The sequence below is a fragment of the Simochromis diagramma genome, unplaced genomic scaffold (genome assembly GCF_900408965.1).
Source record: "Simochromis diagramma unplaced genomic scaffold, fSimDia1.1 OVJJ01000753.1, whole genome shotgun sequence".
Lineage (NCBI taxonomy): Eukaryota > Metazoa > Chordata > Actinopteri > Cichliformes > Cichlidae > Simochromis > Simochromis diagramma.
In genome coordinates, this window is record NW_024387523.1 from 5,636,343 (window position 1) to 5,655,558 (window position 19,216).

Below are 19,216 nucleotides of genomic sequence, written 5' to 3' on the forward strand. Positions count from 1 at the left end.
AAGTGAATCCAAAAGAATAAAGTACTACAGTACATGCCTGAGTCTTATATTTTGGCAGCCTAAATGTGCATTTTTAAATATTGAGGAGGAGCAGTGAAGCCTTTTCTGGGATCATCTGTCCTGTGATACTGCCCTCATGTGGAAGCCTTAGGACCTTCCTCTCATAAGTCGGTCACTAAAACCAGACACGCCCAAAGAGCCAGAAATACCTGCACCAGGTAAACACCGACTGGTTGTAACTGACCGATAGAGATCTGTTTGTTTGTTTTTTTAAGTGGCTCTTTACACTTATTAACCTTTAATATTTGGTCCTTAATCCTCCTCTTTTATTTTAAAGTCTTTAATCTTTCCAATTGACAATGACAGCTTGTTATTATATTGTAAGTGTATTACAGCAGGTCATTTAAAGTTGCTTGTGTGTCTCCATTAGCTTCCACGCAGAGAGAATAAAGAACAGAAACTCATGCAGCTCGTGTTTTGGATCTACGGTTACAGTTGGAGCATGGGAGGGATGGAGGGAGGGGGCGTCTGACAGCTGCTGATTCCTCACTGAGGTCCTCTTGTGAAGCTGTCTGCTTCCATCACAACGCCCACTCTCCTAGCTGTCAGACTGGTTCACCAAAAACCTTGCATGTCGTTTGTATGTTGGTTGCGCGCGCGCGCGTGTGTGTGTGTACTGTTTTTTAAAAACTTTGTGTAATCCAGTGTGTTGTCATGATGTAGAGGTTAGGGTTCATATACGTCAAAAATGCCTGAAGGTTGAATTCAGGCATTTTGACTCAAATAGCAGTACCTGGATGTGTGTTTGTGAGCTGTCTAGCCCTCAGGTATGTTTCTGTGCAGGAATGTCTGCGTCACGAGGCGTGTGGAGGCAGGAGGCAGTCTCTGCAACTGCGGGAGTGCTGTGCAGACGCTGTCTTACGCACAGTTAATCACATTTCCATCTCCATTTTACAAAATGGAAATTCCAGCTGACCAGGAACAACCTGATTTAAGCCTGTTTTGCTTCTCACTAATATTCCTTCTGAAGCTTTAATATTTCTAATCATTCAGACTACTTCTGTCTATCAGTATATTTATCAGCTATGATGCAACGAGGTTTGCTTATGCTCTGGGCTCTGCTTCCACACCCTTCGTCTGCCACATTTTGGGGGGTTACACAGCACGATGCCAACAATCTTTGGCATGTTTGGCTGCTTATAAATAGGGCGCTCATTGTCCCACACAGTGCAAGGGAAGTCAGAAGAGGACCCGCGTCTTAATCTAAGAGTCCGGACTGCGTGCGCTATCGCTGCAGTGTTCCTGCTTAAAGGCACAGCGGCAGGGCCTGCTCTTCCTGTCAAGTTTGGACAGGTACTCTACCTGCGGTCCACGCCCTCTTCTGTGCAGCTGCGCGCAAGTGTTCGTGAGCAGGAAGTGGCTGTCAGCGACGCTGCTGCTGTTGTTGTAACGTTTGGAAATGCAGCTGTAAGCTGTATCTGAAAGAGAGGCGGCGATTTTAGATTATCTTTTTAACTTACAAAAACAATCATTTAAAATTATTTTGCTTTTATTTTATTTATTTTTATTATTTTTTTGAGGACATGTGGCTCTGCAGGACCTGCGCTCTCCTGGCGCTTCTGTTTCTGGCAGTCTTGGATTCATCAGGTGAGGGGAAAAAACGACCTCATTCAGTATTTTGTGTTGTTTGTTGAATCTACGTGTATCTTCAAAACAAAACACGAAACGTCCTCGTGTCAAAAGCGTGGCTTCTTTTCGCGTTCGTGCGCCAAATGGGTCAAAAACACAGCTGAGAGGAGCGCGCGCTGAGCTGCTGTAAAGATGCACTCAAGCGAAGCTGTGCTTAAAGCTCCGTGTCAATAAATGATAGGATAATAACGAGCATTAAAGGCAGCTCAGACATGACTGAGGCTGGAGCGCGTTTCCACTCATCGCTCCCACTTCCAGACCTCCATTTTCAAAAAGGTTTATGAGGCATTTATGGAGCTTCCTGGAGGCATGAATTCATCACGACTTCATTAATGATTGACCAACAATCTGTTGCTCGTTTTTTTTGTTTTTAAATAATCGTTTTATGCTAGATGTAAACTTCCCGGTTTTGTGGGTTGAAATCATCATCAGCAAGTTTAACTTTAAAAAAGGGTTTTTATCATATTTATAAAATGACTTCTATATAACTTTGGACGGTGTGACGTTCTCAACACACCCACTGTTTACGGTTGCAAGAAGCCCTTTGTGGACTAGTTGTTACAGGTTCAGGTTAAAGAAGGACTTTATTTTGCTTTAGCTTGAGAGAGAGGAAGAGGTAACACTATGCTCACTGCTTTGAGAGTGAGGATTAATTAAATATATTTATTTTATCGCTTGTTTTGGTTTTAAATCCTAGATTGTATGTTTAGTATTAGGTTTCTTGATGTTTTTAGCAGATATGGTCCAGGCAGGGATTATTATGTGATTGCACATGTGAGGGTTTCACCTCATTCAGAGTAGCAGGGTATGTGAGTAAATGTGGAATTTCTTGAATTCCATTCATAGAACTGATGTGAAATAAGGATAAATCAGGAAGTAGGTCAATCCGCATTTCGCAGAGTCTGGTGAAAGTAAATAACAGGCAGAAAATAAAGAAGTTAAGAGAAGAGTTCTGATATTTGCAGAGGATGGGAAGCAGGGCAGTAAGTTTGTAACTGTAGGAATAAGTGTGCTTTGTAATATATGAGGGTGTGTGAACTTCCCTGATTATTTGCATACGTTAGAAAATATTCACATGGAGTGTGTTACTTGTGCACCTTCCTATTCATACTCTTATCTAATCAACCAGCTAGTCATGTAGCTGCACCTCAGTGTAGGTCATGAGCTGCAGTTAACTTTAAACATCAGAATGGGGAAAACATTTATAATGAGAGAGTATTGTTGGTGCCTAATGAGCTGGTTTGAGCCCATCTGGGCTCACTGATCTCCAGGGGCTTTCAGCACCACAGTCTCCAGATTTTACTCTTTACATGGCTGATGGTAAGGTCACTATTTGGCATCAGCAGCGTGAATCCAGTGACCCAGCCTGCCTTTAGTCACCAGTCCGGGCTGGTGATGTGGGGATGGTGTTTTTGACGCACTTTGATCATTTGTGGTATTTTTGCCAACTGTGTTCATACCAGAATGGCTGCAGGTTACAATATTCCAGTAGCTGCTTGCATCATGTTAACACACCAAGTCACCAAGAAAAGTAGCTTCTGAGCACGATCATGAAAGCAGTCATGATGAAGTGGCATCCCCAGTCACCAGATCTAATTCCAGCAGAGTAGAGTAACCTCTGGGATAGACTAGCATGAACGTGCAGGCAAAGAATGTGCCAAAATTATGCAATGTTGACGTCAGGAACTGTAGAAATGGCACAGAAGTTTGTGGAAACAGGATGATTAAATAGAAAAGACCACCAAAAACAACACCTGTAACCACATCTGGTTTAAAAGCCTTGCTACTGTGGAGAAAAACTGCTTCTCCCAGAGTTAGAAAAACATTCTCAGGAGAAAACAACGGGAGAGTCACCTCATTATGCTTTTTAAAACTGGTTCACCCTCTCTTTACTCACTAGGTGACTCACGTTTATCGAAATTCAGTTAATTTGCGCTTGTCTGCTACTTCAGTGCATGGGAATAGGTGTGCCTGGAGCTGCTGTGTTTGCTCAGGCATGAACAGAAAAATCAGCTGGACTGTTTAAGGATGTGTTTGTTTCTTTTATATATCATTAAGACCACAAGTATTTGGTCATAGATATAAAAAATAAACTAATCTGAATCTGACTGTGGCTTTTTAGGGAAAAATACATCATCTGGTGGACATGAATGTGTACATTTTATGGGATCTTATCTTTCAGGGTGAACCAAAGTGACTAAAGTCTGATATAATTATCCCTGTAGAGCTATGCATTTGTTGATCTTCTCTTAAGATTAGTTTACAGCATATTCACATTATTGGATCTGATTTCCAGAATCCCAGAAGGAGGTCGTTCGACCAGACAAAGGCTTGAATGTGACAGTGTCCACCGAGCAGCCAAAATGTTTTGTGTGTATCGTCAGCAAGGTGAACAGCACACAGCTTTCCTGCCACTCCTCTCTCTCTCTGGTACCTGAAGTTGAGACCACACTGGAGTTTTCCTGCCCCCAGCCTGTCGAGCAGTCTTACACTGTGACGATTGCTCACTCCATCGGTGAGTTTACTCACGTTCAGCTTCGATCAGACCTCGTTTAAAGTGTTTTATCCCTTTGAAGGCAAATGTAGAGTAAGTATTCATTTGGTCTAATCATAGCTTCAAGGATAGATAATTCGTTGATGTAAAAAACCACTGTGCAGGAGCCTCTACTTTCACAGCTTTTTCCTACCCTGACATTTTATTGCATTGAGACTTTCCATTATTATTTTGTATTTTTTAATTTGCTTCTAATTAATCCTCAGAAAACAATTTCTTTTTCCCCAGTCAAGTCAATTGGTGGTTATTTCTATTGTGATAGAAGCTCAAAGCTCGAATGCAAATCCATTTAGATATAGCAGTGGCATCTACGGTTTTTCATTTACTAATTTTTCTAAAGACATTTTCAGTGTTATGCAGATTAAGCATAATTAAGGTGTGAGTACCTTTTTTTTTTTTTTTTTTTTTTTTTTTTTTTTTTTTTAACCCATCTGTGCATCTTTTCTTGTCTTCGACTGAAATCCAGAATGCACTGAGAATGCCTGCAGCCCACCAACTCTGCAAACTCAACCATCCATCCTGACTAACTTTGCCAGAATCTTCACCTGGAATCTGAATGCAGCTCAGGACACAGTCGTGCGCCTGAGCATCATCGAAGGAGGGCTGACGGACACATCACAGCCATGCTCAGATGGACATCAGCTCTCTGTGTCCACATCCATAGCCAGCAGCAAGGCCCAGACTCAGTACTGTCGAGGCGGTTCTGTGAAAAGTTTGTATCTGATCAATCCAGCTGTCGTGTCTCTGCAAGTGAAACCAAAGGCTCAGGTGGTCAGTGAGCTGTTTCAGACCTCCGTCACACAACTGAGTAAGAACTGTTTGCTAAATATAGACTCTCTTTTAATTAGAAGCTCCATAGGATTAATGCTGGGTTTAACTGGAGCGGCACCACCTGTTAAGTAACCCAATTATAGCTTAAAACTTTTAAAATGAGTCACCAAAAATCGGTCAGATTTAAAAAAAATGATTTAACTGTGTGCATTTGCTCTAAATATTTCCTATTTCCTATTTGCATTCAGTCTTTCATAGAAATAGATTTCTTGCTACTTGCGGATGATTTGTGTGAACAAAGAAGATAAAGCCTGTAATTTGCCATTTGTGGGTCTGAAGATATTAGATTATAGTGGGGTTTAATGGTGCTGGTAGACAGAGCCAAGCTGGCCATTGGTGGCAGCACACTTCATAGTTTTTCCATCCATCACTAAAGGCAAAAGTGAGTAATTGAATTAAAGCTTTAATGGTGGACTCTATTACAAGGACCCTGTGAAGGGATTGGCTAACAGCTGGTGCAACTCAACCCTGGCCTCTGTCTCACTCTGCGTTTCACTCTGTTTAGAAACTGAGGTCATAAGCGTTGATTCCAGCACGACCATGGTCCTCAGCCGGGACCCGAAGGAATCGGTGTGTGAAGTGTGCACCGCTGAAGGCCCCACTCTCACCTGCAGCACGGAAAAGACGCTGAACAATGTTGAGAAACTGTCAGTGGTGTTCAGCTGCCCGAAACCACAAGAAGGGTTCAATGTGAAGATAAAAAAGACAATAGGTGAGAGCTGCTGGAGCTGTGACAAATAAATTAATATACTAATAAAGGTTAAAAAATCAAGCCAATGAGTTACTTTCCAAAAGGTATTGCATGGTGGATCAACATTTGTTCTCTTAATAATTCTATCGATGTTGACGACATCTCCAACACCACTGGCTGAAATCCAGCCCCGAGCCATGACAGAGCCTCCGCCGTGTTTTACAGATGGCTGTAGATGCTCACTGTTGTACCGCCCTCATGACCTCCTCCGTACATATTGACAGCGATTTAAACTAAAATTTTCAAATCTGGATTCATCACTCCATAAGACCTACAATGATTTTCAAACAAGTGCTTGTGTAATTTGTTATACTTCAGCCTTTTATCCCTGTATCGCTGCTTTAAGAATGGCTTCTTGATAGCTACTCTTCCACTGAGGCCATTTCTGAACAGTAGACGGATCAACCGGAGAGCCAGATCTCTCAAATCTTGTTTCAGGTCTTTGCTGGACATGACCTTCAGATACTATTCATCCACTGTAGTTTTTTGTTTGTTTGTCTGATTGGGATTTTTTTTTTTTAGACCTTCCACTTCCACTTATTTTATCCCAAGTTACCCAGTTTCCTCACATTTCTTTAGAACACACTGTGCAGCATGCTGCCAAGTTTTTGACTAATAGCACTTTAGGAATCAGCTTGTTGCAAAAATACTACTTTTGCGCATTTATCTATAATGTTTTTTCTGCATGTATTTCTACATTTACTTTGGCATTGCTCTCATTGATGGAAAACTTCACATTTCATCCTCCTCAGCCATCATGTGAAATTAAAATATTTCCTAATTTCTTCATCCAGAATGCACCAAAACTTCCTGCAAACCTTCTGCAGCAGAAATTGTTCCCGACCAACTTAATGCCTTCAAAAGATCCTTGACGTGGGACATCAGTGTCCCAGAGAGTACTGTATTAACTCTGGACTTTCCTGGTGGTGGTTTGAAGGAGATTTCTGCAGGGGTGACCTGCCCAGATGACTATCAGTACTCAGTGAGTACAATTAAACACAGTGGCGAAATTCAAAGTAACAACTACTGCAAAGGCGGGACAGTGTCTCATCTGAATCTGCTTGGAGCAACGACTGTGACTATTGAAGTGCCCAAAGGAGAAAAACTGGAGTCGGCAGCATTTAATGTCAAAGCAACAGAGAGAGGCAAGTTTGAACACTTTCTAGAACCCGCAGAGGAAGACGTTTTATTCATTTTATATAAAGAAAAAACATCATAGCACATATTTATGGAGACATATCCTTAACAATGGCTGATAAATCCTTTAAAATGGTAATGATTCAATCATGGCCTCTTTATACAGTTGCAGCTAAGGACCTATAACTCAAATGTAGTTACTGTAATCTGTATATATTTGACTTGGACATTGATTAATAGGGAAAGCAAAGCTAAGCTTTGTTTCTTGTCCCCAGCCAAATGTTAAAAAGTTATACTAAAATAAATTATATGCTATACCTGATTAAATTTTGTGTGAAAACAAATAAATAAATAATAAGTAGAATGTTAATTATGTTTTTATGAAAAATCAACTATAAATATATTTATGTCTCCCTTCTTAATTTAACCACAAATAGCATAATATTAGTTTTCTATTTTATTTCGTTAAAGGTCTGCTGAGGCTGTTGGAAATGTTTCGTTTTATAAGAATATTTGACCAGCAGTGTTTTCTTGAACTGATTTGGCTTAAAGGTGTTAATGATGTAAAGTTGTGATTAGGAGTTTCCATGCACTCCAACACACTTCTACCAATTCTGCCATGAACAGTGGTCAGATATCCAGACAGATTTGTGCCAGAAGCTTATTGATGGAAACCAAAAGCATCTGGTTTAGGTTAAACATGAAAAGAGTAATTTAACCAAATATTAGTAGGAGTGTATGTATACATTTGATCTTATAAGTATACTTTTGACCCTGTGTGGATGATAGAAAATCCTAAATAAATTCAAACTTGTGCACCCAATTCTTGTTTTTTAAAGTAATTAAAGATGTATGTTGTCCAATTATTCCACCCTAGAAAAGGAACTGTTCCAAGAAATCATTAAAACCCCAAATTGCCAGTGCATTTATGCTCATGAGAGCATATAAACTCCTGGTCACAACTATAAACCACCCGTAAATTATTTCATGTCTGTCTAATATGAATATTTTATCAGACTAGTATAGAGCTGAATTATCTTCAGCTGGATCAGCATCTCACCATCTTGTGCACCTTTTGTTTTTAGCTAGCAGAATGATGTCTGTGGCCTCTGAAATCAAGAAAACCAAAATTATCATCACGAAGGTGAATCAAGAGCTCGACTGCAACGTGTGTCAGATGGCGCCTTACAAATGCTACCCTGAAACCCTAAAACTGTTTGCTCCTTGCAACGTCTCAGTAGAGTTTACCTGCCCTCGACCTCAAGATGTCTTCAGTGTGGAGGTCAACAGAGAAATTGGTATGTAGAGTTAAAATATGTGAAGTCAGGTCTTAAGGTCTAATTTGTCTAAGACTGTAAATTTGTGCAATCCATCAGTTTAGCTTTGGTTTCTTTAACATCTCCTATCTAAAAGGACACTTTCTCATGATTGGCCAGCTTGGGGAATCCTCCGTGGGGGGTATCATCTAGTTTTCATGAGATACCTAAGGAGCATTCTGCGCCTGTAAATGACCATGTGAACAAAATATATGATGAGCTGATTAGCTTATTAGCTTTTCTGAAACATAGTGCTGGAAACATTCCTAACAGATTTAGTCCCAAAATTGATGTGTCATAGTTGATTTGCACAGTCGCTGCATATTTCCGCATTCGTTTTAACTGAAGCTGGTCATTTTTATCTGACCTCTGGCACCGAAAAGACATTGATACTCACCGTATATTATCTGTTTTTCGATGGTTTTGTGGGAAAATCCCAGCAGATTAGCAGTTTCGAAAATACTCAGACCAGCCTATCTGACACAAAAATAATACCACATTCAAAGCCACTTAAATTACCTTTCCTCCCCATTCTGTTCAGTTTGAACTTCAGCAAGTCGTTTTGATCATCGTATAGGTCTACTTGCCCAAATTCACTGAGTTGCTGCCATGTGATTGACTTATTAGATATTTGCATTAAAGAGCAGTTGTAGGTGTATCTAATGAAGTGGCCTATAAATGTACATGACAGAAAGTAAATGCATGTTTAAATTTTTAAAGCAGTCATAAGCTGATTAGACATAATTTACACATGAAGAGGTGCTAAAGCTAACAGTGATTGCAGGTAAAGACAAAGCTGAAGGTTTAAAAAAAATTAATGCAAGTGGACTTTGTGCTATGACTGACATATGTCGCATTAGACGTTTAAACATTGCTGTGTGCTTATCAGAATAGAACTAGTGTACAATGGAAATGGTAAAGACTGGGAGCGTGTAGTAGAATCAACTTAACCTCCAGAGCCTGAGATACCTGGAGAAAGGTTGGAGAGTGAGGGGGGGAAAGCCATTGGAAACTCACCATCTCTTTTGTTTTATCTGTATCTGGACAGACGCCCCGTTCTCTGGTGACCCGGTTCAGGCCGAGTCCTCGGTGTTCCCAGAGTTCAACCGGACCTTCGAGTGGTACTTGAAAACTAATTTCACTCACACATTCCAACTGGACTTCCCAGAACAGGGACTGAGACAGATTTCCAGTGAGGAGACATGCCCGGATGAGCACAAGTACTCTTTTATTATCTATTCACCCTGGCGGGCAAATATTGGTACCTTCTGCAGAGGAGGATCTGTGACCACCATCCAGGGTCGCTACAAGGGCTGCGTGTCTCTAAAGGTGCCAGCGAATGCAAAGATGGATCCTTTTGAATTCAAACTCAGTCGCGGGCCTGAGACAAACAGTGAGTCATTTTATATCTACAAAAAAACCTCAGACAAGACAGACAGCACAATAAATCATTGAGTAGAGAACTTATAATGAAACACTTTTTAGGAACATTACCATGGTTAATAGTCTCATATTGCCACTTGTAAAATGTTACGTTTTCCATGAAAATCTGGGCTTTTTTTTTTTTTTTAAATGAATTGCTTTTATTTTTTTTGTTTATAGATTAATTCAAATAGGGCAGCACAGAGTAGACAAAAAAATGCAGCATAGTCTGGGATGAATCCAAAATACTGCTGCAAGGCCTTAAGCATTCAGGTTGCCTGTTCTACCAGGTGAATCACAGGAGTGTCCAAATAACTTGCAAAGCAATGGGGATTTATAACACTGACCTGGTGTTTATATATCCTAGTCAACTTTCGGTATTAATACATTTGTATAAATTATAGGACAGTCAGAGTATCCAAAATTGCTCACTGTTTTACTTCACAAACATAAAGAATTGTTTAATCATAAAGAATGCATAACTACAACAGCAAAAATTTAGAAAAGCAAAAGGTTAGAATTAATGTTTTGAGTTTTTGTGTTCTAAAATTTTATGAAATATTATGAAATCTTGATTTTTCTAACTTCAGTGTCCGCTGCTTTTTTTTTTTTTTTTTTTTTTTTAATTCTCTTAGTGATCGCGATAGTGGGGGTCAACCTACCACGAGGTGTATCGGACACAACACTCGTGACAGCTAACTTTCCTCGAGACTTCCCTGACAACATGCAGATGCAGTGGAGCTTCACGGTGCCCGGGATGCACAACTACACCGTGCTCTTTGATCACGTCACACCCCCCGAGTGCCTCAACAATGGAGAGGTGACGGTGGAGTATCAGGCAGGGGCCAAGACGGTAACCAAAGCCCTAAAGGATCCTCAGCCGGAGCATCAACAGGGCAACTTCAACATGGTGCTGACAAACTGTCAAACCAACACGACGCTGCCAGGTCTCACGCTGAACTACAGCGTCTCTGTGGTGAGGAGCGGCCGTCCAGGTACAGTGTTAAAACATAAACAGCTGGGACTCGTACACAGTTTTGTTTTTTTTAAACATCAAGCTATTTTATGTGTCTATCACACGACTGTCATTTCCTTTAACTATGGTAGATATTGTAATGTAATTATTTATGTTTTTCGATTGGTTTATGGAATTTGTATGGGCAAAAATTCCATTTATTTAAACTTAAGTTCATTACGTTATGCAAGTATCATGTTAACACCAAAATATAGATAAAATGGAGACTGTGTAACACTTTTATCAACAACCCATTACAGTGAAGTCATAGTAGAAAGGGTCCGAATCTAAACAGGCATTTTGTTTGCACACTGAATGTTTTCATTGTGAATTTGGGAACAAAATTCTTCAGCAAATCTGAAGCCTGTTCAGGTTTACACAGGTAGTGCAGTGTAGTCCTTCACGATGGTACATTCATATGTGTCATCAACAGATGACATGAGATGAGCGTAAACGAGTCTGGAGACAATGTGGCAAAATGTTACGATGCCTATGAGGATGTGAAGAGAACAAATTTTAGTGTCCATTTGATAGACGCCTCACAGCAAGGAGGTTTTTGAATCCGCCGGTCAGCTGAGCACTTTCTGTGTGATTCTCTCTGGGCACTCCAGCCTCCAAAGGCATGTGTCTTAGCTGAATTAGTGATTCTAAATTGGTGTGAATGCGAGAGTGAATGGTTGTCTCCATGTTAGCCATATAGACTGCTACCCTGTCCAAGGTGTAGCCCATATCTGACCTTATGACAGCTCTGATGAGCTCCAACTCCTGCTGTGACCACAGATAAGCCAAAGAAAATAGATGAATGGATAGAAGAAGTATGGTGTCTCTGCTTTGTCATGTCCCACATTATTTTCACATCTGGATGGGGAAAAATTATTTTTTTTCATGTTTTGTTTTTATTTATTTGTATTTATTTTTATTGAATATATTACCTTTATCTTTATCTATATGTATTATTTTTATTTGCATTTTAGTTTTGTGCACCGTGGATCTAACCAAAGACCCGGGAGTGTCCCTGCAGATTGAGAATCTAAATTCTGACTCCTACTGTGAGATCAGCATCAACTCTGAGGTTAAAGAGAAGATAAATGTGGCTGCGGGATCAATAGCCAAACTGTCCTTCCTCGACTGCCCAAATGAAGACATACGCCTGACTGCCAAAAAAGTTATTGGTGAGAGTTCTCATTCCTGAAATGTGTTTTCTTATACATGACAGTAGATCTATCTCTGTTTCCTGGGTATAGAAAAGATTAAATCTAAGTTAAATAGTCGATTTAAAGTCTAAAAGGATAGACTGATATTTTGAGAAAAATGTTTATTAGCTTTATTTCTGAGACTTCAAAGAAAAGCTCATCAAGAGTCCTTCTGTTGGTTTAAATAAGAACTTTTGCAACAACAACAAAAAAGTTTACTATTTAAGTTGTGCTTTATTTGGAAACTTAATATCATGCATCTCACTTCATGCTTTTGAATGACAGACTGCAAGAACACAGAATCGTGCCCCGTGACTACACTTTCTGTGTCCACAATGGAGCCTTGCCTGCCAATGCCCCTCAACAGCTTCACCTGGCACCTCAACATCCCCGAAACCAAAACGTGGGACCTGGTGTCACCAAAAGGAAGTCTGCGGCAGTCCCTGCCCAGCCAGGAGTGTAAAGAGCCTTTTTCTCTGCACTTGGCAGAAGAAGAGGGTAGCAATTTTGTTGGAAATTTCTGCTTTGATGGCGTAATCCAAAAAATCCAAGTGCACGCCAACATCTCCATCACAGCTCCGGCACAGCAGTTAAGCAGGATGACGGGGTCTTTCCTCAATATCAGCGTCAGCGAGGAGATCACAGGTAAAATGTCAAAATGTATTGTTGGGCTCCCGCCTGGGTTTTTTTTTTTTTTTTTTTTTTTTTTTTTACTAAAAACCCAGGCCCAGGCATATTTATATTATTTAGAAGAAATGCTGATAACTGGTCATTATGATTTTTTTTTTTCCCGATAATGGCTTCATTTATTTGTTGTCTGACTGTTTTAAAACATTGCAGTCGTGCTTGGTAAATATAATAGAAGCCAAATTCAACATTTAAAAGGACTCAAAAGTGAGAATGACCTGAATCATGAGCTAATCTGTAAAAAGTGACTAGTTTTATCATCCAGTATGTTCTGTAGTCTTCTGTTGTTTGAGTTTGGTTAAAGAAGTCATTTTAAAGAATTACCTTAAGATGAAGGAAATTTGAATCAATAATTAGTTAATGAACAAAATAACTTATTTGAGAGACTAAACAACAACATGCTGCAGTACGCTGCTATTGTACTTTAAAATTCCACGCAGAGGCAGTGTTGCACCACAGATGGGGTTTTTTTTGGGGTTTTTTTTTTTTTTTTTTTTCCATTTATAAAACACCCAGGATTTAGACTTGATATGAATTCCTTCCCTCTTTCAGAGACCATTATTTACACGGTCAGTCCTGACACGATGTCTCCAACACTGCTGGCGACCCCCAACTGGCCTCAGGGTATGAAATCTTACCGCACCCTAAGCTGGATCGTCACGCTCCCCAACCAGTACAAAGCACAGCTCAATTTTAACGTCACACAGCCTCAATGTAAAGAGGGACACACAGGAATCGATGTGAGGACGATAGAGAACAGAGAGCTGAAACTAAGTATTTCAGAAAATGATCCGCCGGTGGTGGAACAGTTGGTGGGTGAAAGTTTCTATCTCAACATGTCCAACTGTGAACCAGAGACTCGTCAATTTAGTGCACTGACCACAATCAATCTGCAGAGGAAGCAGAGTAAGCAGTTATCACTGTTGCACATTCACATACACAAAACATCTTAGAGGCATAAATCTAATCAGTGTTTGCTTTGTTCCTCCACAGATTTCTTACCTATCGTCCTTGGGATATCAGGAGCTATTTTGTTTTTGCTTCTAGTGCTAGCTGTTGTATGCATTGTCACAAAGTGAGTACACCTGCAGCAAAACGCTGGTAGCCTAAAAAATGCCTGAGACTAGGCTGTGTTAGTTAGAAAGAAATCTGTCTGTGTGTCTGGTTTTTTGTTTGTTTGTTTGTTCGTTTCTTTGGCTGCAAACTCCTTCTAGACCATCAGGAGTTGAGCAGCCAAACTTAGCATACAGGTACATCTTCAGCCGCTGAAGGTTCTTATATACGTCAGATTTTACGCAGTTATCATGTTGCCTAGAAACCACCTTGCAAAATGGCTAAAAGTACTACTTTTTTTTTTTGCAATTATGCAAAAAACACATCATAAAAGCATTATATCACTTTTATTTCATAACAGTAACATGTCATTTAAATCCACAAAAGCTGAATTATGCATGGCCATCCTGTTGCCTGGCAACCACCAAGCAATTGTCTAAAATGACCCCTTTTTTTTTTTTTTTTTTTTACATAAACCACATCCACTACCCCAATTTTTTTGTTCTACTTTTTCTCATTGTGATTAAATTTATCAGTAACGATGTGCTTAATCTCAGAGTAGATACTGAGCCATCCTTAAAATTACCTAGTTTTTGATCTTTTTTTTATCTACTTTATATTTTCTTTATATATTTTTTAAAGTTGTTTTTGCCCAAATTAGAACACAAACCACTTTTAATACCAACTTTTATTTTTGCAGTCATGACATATTAGTGTAAAATAAATATGAACAATGCAGCTGCTGTAAGATAAACCATTGATTTGCTGTTTCTGCTGATATATACACACAGTTAAGTCCAAAGTATATGGACACATTTTATAATTTTGCCTCTGTGCAAAACCAGTGAATTTAAGTTTAAACAAACAAACAAAAAAATTTGCAGACATTTTTATGCATAGTCTCTCATAGTGGCATTATTAGACCATAAACCTTTGGTTTGTCTTCATCTTTTCAAACAGGAAAAAGAAAAATCAAAAAAGGAACAGGGGATCGTCCATATACATGCCCAAAGGGAATATCTTCCGGCCATCTGACATGCACTTCACCAAAACCAGATCTGAAAATGAATCTCACGTCTATGACTCCATAGATGAAACGATGGTCTATGGCCATCTGCTGAGTAACTCCAGCCACGGCGAGGCGTTTCCAGACCAGTATAACGGCATTCAGACAGACACCTACCGCACTTTCACAGGCCCCGCTGATGGAGCGCTGCCTGTCATTAAAGAACCAGATCCACAGCCCGGGGACAATACGTTTATGGATCCCTCTGAGACTTTCATACCATCCCGTCCACGTACTCCCATCAACCGACAGGACAGCCTCGGCTTCCAGGACCGCAGGATGATTGACAATGAGCTATACACATTCAAGACCACAGGGGACATAAACACCATCCGACTCTCTGCTGCTGATATGGAGCCCATACCGGATGACTATTTGTAGTGTGTCAGGACCACAGCCATTCAATGAACTGCTATTACAAAATCCTCCTTACAGCACCAAGTATCTGCCAAGGGGTACTCATGCACGTGTCTGTGCTGTGACTATACTCAGGGAGTCTGAGCTTATATGTCTAAGCGGTATTTGGTAGAACTCAGTCTGCTCTAGAGATCCAAGAGTGAAAGCAGTGAGCCCTGTTTTTAAAAGTCTGGAAAATAACGTCCCTGGGATACAAAGAGTGCATGTACAAAAGCTTTTCCTTTATGCTTGTGCAACGTTTCATAACATTGTGGTCTCACTAATGGCTCAGACATAAGGAACACATCTGGCTCGACCCATCGCAGCTCTAGACAAATGCAGTTAGTAGAGAAAAGCAAAAAGTATACTTACTGCAGTGTTGAGGCAGCCATGAACCTCAGTGTGAAAGCACACGATTGGCTCATGTAGTTCCAACATGAGCTGTTGATTGGTTCTTTTTTTTTTTTTTTTTTTTTTTTTTTTAGCTGCTTTATGTAATTGTCCCATAGCTTTTTATTAAGGATTCTTGATCCCAGAGATATGGCTCACAATCTTTTCATCTTACTCCCAGACAGAAAAAGCAGCAACTACTATTTCTTGAATGTTTGTTTGGTTTTATTTTATTTTTTTTAAAAACTTGTTTAAAGTATGGAAAATGGAAAATTATCCGTTATTGTTGTTTGTAAATGTTTTTTATCTTGTTGACTAGTATTTTTTTTATTTTATTTTTTTAAGATTTGCCTTTTCTTAGCCTGTACATACCAGAATTGTTTTGTTTTTGTTTTGACTTTCAATAAATTGTCAGTGTATGATGGGGAAGCGGTGTAGCCTTACGTGACCTTACGGCCATCATTACCTCATCTGAAGTGATGTTTCATTTTCCCTCTTGTGCTTAAACATGGGCCTCTTTGCATGCTGGACACTAAAAAAAGCTGTTTCAGCCGCAGGAACTCCAACTATAAAAACAGTGTGAGGAGAAGGAGGGTGTGGAAGAACTGCTGAAGATTCGCAGCTACTGTTTACCAAGGAGCATAGCGGAAATAACAAATGCAGAGGCCAGGTTTATGTGACATTTCTAAACTGCAGACGATTTTTAAATAAAGTCTGCACGTCTTCTGACTTGCAAGTTTTGTAGAATTAATCTTCAAATTTTTTTTGTGGAAAGCAAATTTCTGAAAAACAGGAAAAAGCAAAACAGGGATAGACATTGTAGTTTATTGATGGTAATTTTACAGGTCGCAGGCTACAAGACTAGCAAACTGGAACGAGTGAAGACTGAGTTATTATAAAAATTAAAAAGTTATATCAGTCATAATTCTGGCTTTTTTTAAAGTCCTATTTAAAAAGAAGTTTAAAACAGTGGTTCTCAGCCAGTGAGTCACAGAACTGCTGTTGATAGGTGTGAGGACAACAGAGAGTTACACGCAGTTTTTAATTTGTGGATGGTGCCAGCACCCAAACACTATTTTTTTAATCACATGAACATTGTTATTTCAACTTATATGTTTTTCTAAAATGATATGCAGTTTTCTTTGCTATTTCTTTGTACAGCCACACAATCTCTCGCTTACTCCAAACTGGACTGTGGTCTTCTTCTTGTTTTTATTCCAAACACCAGGAACGCTGCAAAATTACATACCAGCAGCATCACATTTGACTAAAATAACATCTTCTTATGCAACTGATTGTGACTTCTACATCAGACTTTGGTTCTGATGCAAAACCAGTTGGGAACCGCTGGCTTGAACCCCTTTTAGGATAGCAAAGAAAAGCAGCATTGCAGTGAGAGTAAACACACACACACAAAGCAGCTATAACCAAGCAAACGCAGAGTCACTGGTGAGATAAATGTGGTCAAACGATGTTGAACTGGCACACGGATGGCTTCTCGTCGCGGCAGTTCTCGTCAAACCACTTCCCCTGGGAGGCTGCAGACAGCACAGCGCAGTTCTGGGACATGCTCCCGTCTGGCTGGGGGGACCTAAAGTTGGACGTGTCCCAGTTTTTGTAGGTGATGCTGCTGCTGGTCTGGTCGATCCAGGTGCCCTCGGTTACCATATCGTTGATGCCCAGCCACGCCTGCTCATCTGGGCCGATGCTTTGGCGGACGTAGTCTCTGAGCTCATCGTTCTCATCCTTGGATGTAGGTGTGCCAAGGACACCGCCCAGGGCGTTGCAGTCTTCGCTGGCGGTGTGATAACGTTTCCTCACAGGGTCACTCAAGAAACACTTGCCATTGATCTTTTTGCCTTTTAAACAGACTGCAGAGGGGAGAAAAAAAGGAACTGATGGTTAAAAAATAACAGTAAAATGCTTTTTTTTTTTTTTAATGTTTTCTTGTTTTTGTGAGGACTTTTTTGATAATGACATGCAGGAAAAATGTAGGTTTGTTATCATGGCGAACACAACTTTAAAAAAAGAATGTATGTGTTTGTTTTCCAGAAACATGATTTTCTGTTCAGAACAGCGGGGCAAACGTGTTTTCCAGATTAAAATATGGCATTTTAAAGACTCCACATGTATCTAATCTGCACTTATGTTTAACTGAAGCATGCTTCAGGATATTGGATCCAACTTAAATACATATTTTGTTCTCTCAACTGTAATCCATATCAGACAGAAGTGAGACTAAGAAGTGCGTCTGTCTCCACTCTGCTGGTGTGATATTAAAGGCATATTCACCTTCAATCACCAGTGACTAGGATCAGCCCAAGCACAGTTTATGAAGGAGGACACGTCAACAAGTGTTATATAGATAAACGGGCTAAAATGGATAAAATAAGTTGATGTTGAATAATCTAAATGGGTAGAGGGAGTGAACGTGTGTACTGCAAATTCTTACTCTGACTTGACTGAAAACATATAAGATGCATGCACCCTAAAAAAAATCAAACAATGATTAAAAACAAGAATTCTGATATTTTGTGTCTTATTAATAATATTATGTGACAGCTAGTTTATAGTGCATGCATATTTTTTTAATAAAATATCAAATGTCTTAAGGTAGATTTAACAACTGGCCCCAAAGCAAGGTAAGCAAGGACTGTTATACACTGTTAACTTGCATACACTCGTACACTTAAGGGTTTTATCACATGACGGTGCAGGTAGTGCCTTCTCTTGATGACTGTTTTAACTATGAACTGTTTTAAACACCAGGTTTACCTCTTTGCAGAGCCTGCTGTTCCTTCAGTAGGTTGAGCTCCTGGACGATGTCATCGATCCGTTTCTGTAATTGCACAATAGCAGCATCCTTTGTTGTATCTGATTCCAGACATACAAGAAATTTTTTTTAGAAAAGGTTAATTGTGCAAACTCAGTGATCAAACAGCTTTAGAGTGTTTTAAGTAAGAGGAGACTCTTAAGACTCTCTACCTTTTTTCATGGGCTTCTTCTTTGTTGGAATCTGCTGAAGCGAGGAGCTTACGAGCAGCAGCACTCCTAGGAGCACACACACTCCTTTGAACTCCATGGTTAGACCCGTCGAATGAGGCTGAATCAACGTGGACGCTTGCAATTTATCCATCTCCCTCCCTCTCTCTTTCTATTTGTCCCTCTCACACACTCCCTCTCATCCCCCAGAAGATGGAAAAATTATGTAGTCTGAAAGTGCTGTTTGTAGGAATAACAGTCCAACCTCAGAAGCCTTTAAGGATGGCATGTGTGCGTTTCTTTTGGCTCCAGACTCTTCACGTGGAGGTTGAGGGCTAACCAGAGCCAGGCCTGGAAAGCAGGTGTAGACCTGCAGACTGAGGCCAGACAGTGTGAAGCAGCTATTACATAAGCCCTCTGCAGCTTTCATGAAGGTGTATAAAAAAGACAAACAAAGAGCGACTCTTCTGTTGCATAAGACCCTGCATAACTCAGCTGTAGTTTTACTGGCTCAAATTATTATAGTTTCATCCACAGCATATGGCTAAAATTTGACCTGTAAGTTTTATTACTGCAGATGTTTTTGACAGCAGTGAAGGTGCATTATGATCCTTTAGTAGATGAGATGCAGGATATTTTCTTTTTTTTAGTTTCAGACTTCGCACTGAAAGATTTAGGCAATGGCTCAAACTTTGCCCAAATGTCAGACGGATCCAAAGCAAGAGCTTGTTTTG

General features: G+C 40.0%; 2 protein-coding genes across 3 annotated transcripts; one reads left to right on the forward strand and one right to left on the reverse strand.

Annotated features, from left to right (window-relative positions):
* Positions 1-483: 483 nt before the first annotated feature.
* Positions 484-16,247, forward strand: cdcp1b (CUB domain containing protein 1b). 2 transcript variants are annotated; one of them, XM_040020222.1, is made up of 13 exons: positions 487-1,647; positions 3,986-4,204; positions 4,710-5,051; positions 5,580-5,786; positions 6,620-6,970; positions 8,048-8,260; positions 9,327-9,671; positions 10,336-10,695; positions 11,690-11,887; positions 12,194-12,553; positions 13,148-13,501; positions 13,589-13,670; positions 14,609-16,247. In XM_040020222.1, the coding sequence occupies exons 1-13, from the start codon at positions 1,584-1,586 to the stop codon at positions 15,093-15,095; spliced, it is 3,582 nt and encodes a 1,193-aa protein (XP_039876156.1). In that variant the 5' UTR covers positions 487-1,583; the 3' UTR covers positions 15,096-16,247. The 2 variants fall into 2 exon arrangements, with proteins under 2 accessions (XP_039876157.1, XP_039876156.1); XM_040020223.1 differs by lacking the exons at positions 6,620-6,970; positions 8,048-8,260 and having other exon boundaries at positions 484-1,647.
* Positions 16,248-16,311: 64 nt separating this feature from the next.
* Positions 16,312-18,632, reverse strand: LOC120726564 (tetranectin-like). Its single transcript, XM_040020227.1, has 3 exons — positions 18,486-18,632; positions 18,276-18,374; positions 16,312-17,371 (listed from the first exon to the last, which is right to left on the reverse strand). Exons 1-3 carry the CDS (start codon positions 18,580-18,582, stop codon positions 16,965-16,967), a joined length of 603 nt encoding a protein of 200 aa, XP_039876161.1. The 5' UTR covers positions 18,583-18,632; the 3' UTR covers positions 16,312-16,964.
* Between the last annotated feature and the right edge of the window lie 584 nt (positions 18,633-19,216).

Coding starts and splice junctions, on each gene's coding strand:
- cdcp1b (XM_040020222.1), top strand. CDS start 1,584: ATGTGGCTCTGCAGGACCTGCGCTCTCCTGGCGCTTCTGTTTCTGGCA. Junction 1,648..3,985: donor GGCAGTCTTGGATTCATCAG/GTGAGGGGAAAA, acceptor TCTGATTTCCAG/AATCCCAGAAGGAGGTCGTT. Junction 4,205..4,709: donor GACGATTGCTCACTCCATCG/GTGAGTTTACTC, acceptor ACTGAAATCCAG/AATGCACTGAGAATGCCTGC.
- LOC120726564 (XM_040020227.1), bottom strand. CDS start 18,582: ATGGAGTTCAAAGGAGTGTGTGTGCTCCTAGGAGTGCTGCTGCTCGTA. Junction 18,375..18,485: donor GAAGAAGCCCATGAAAAAAG/GTAGAGAGTCTT, acceptor GTCTGGAATCAG/ATACAACAAAGGATGCTGCT. Junction 17,372..18,275: donor ACAGCAGGCTCTGCAAAGAG/GTAAACCTGGTG, acceptor TCCCCTCTGCAG/TCTGTTTAAAAGGCAAAAAG.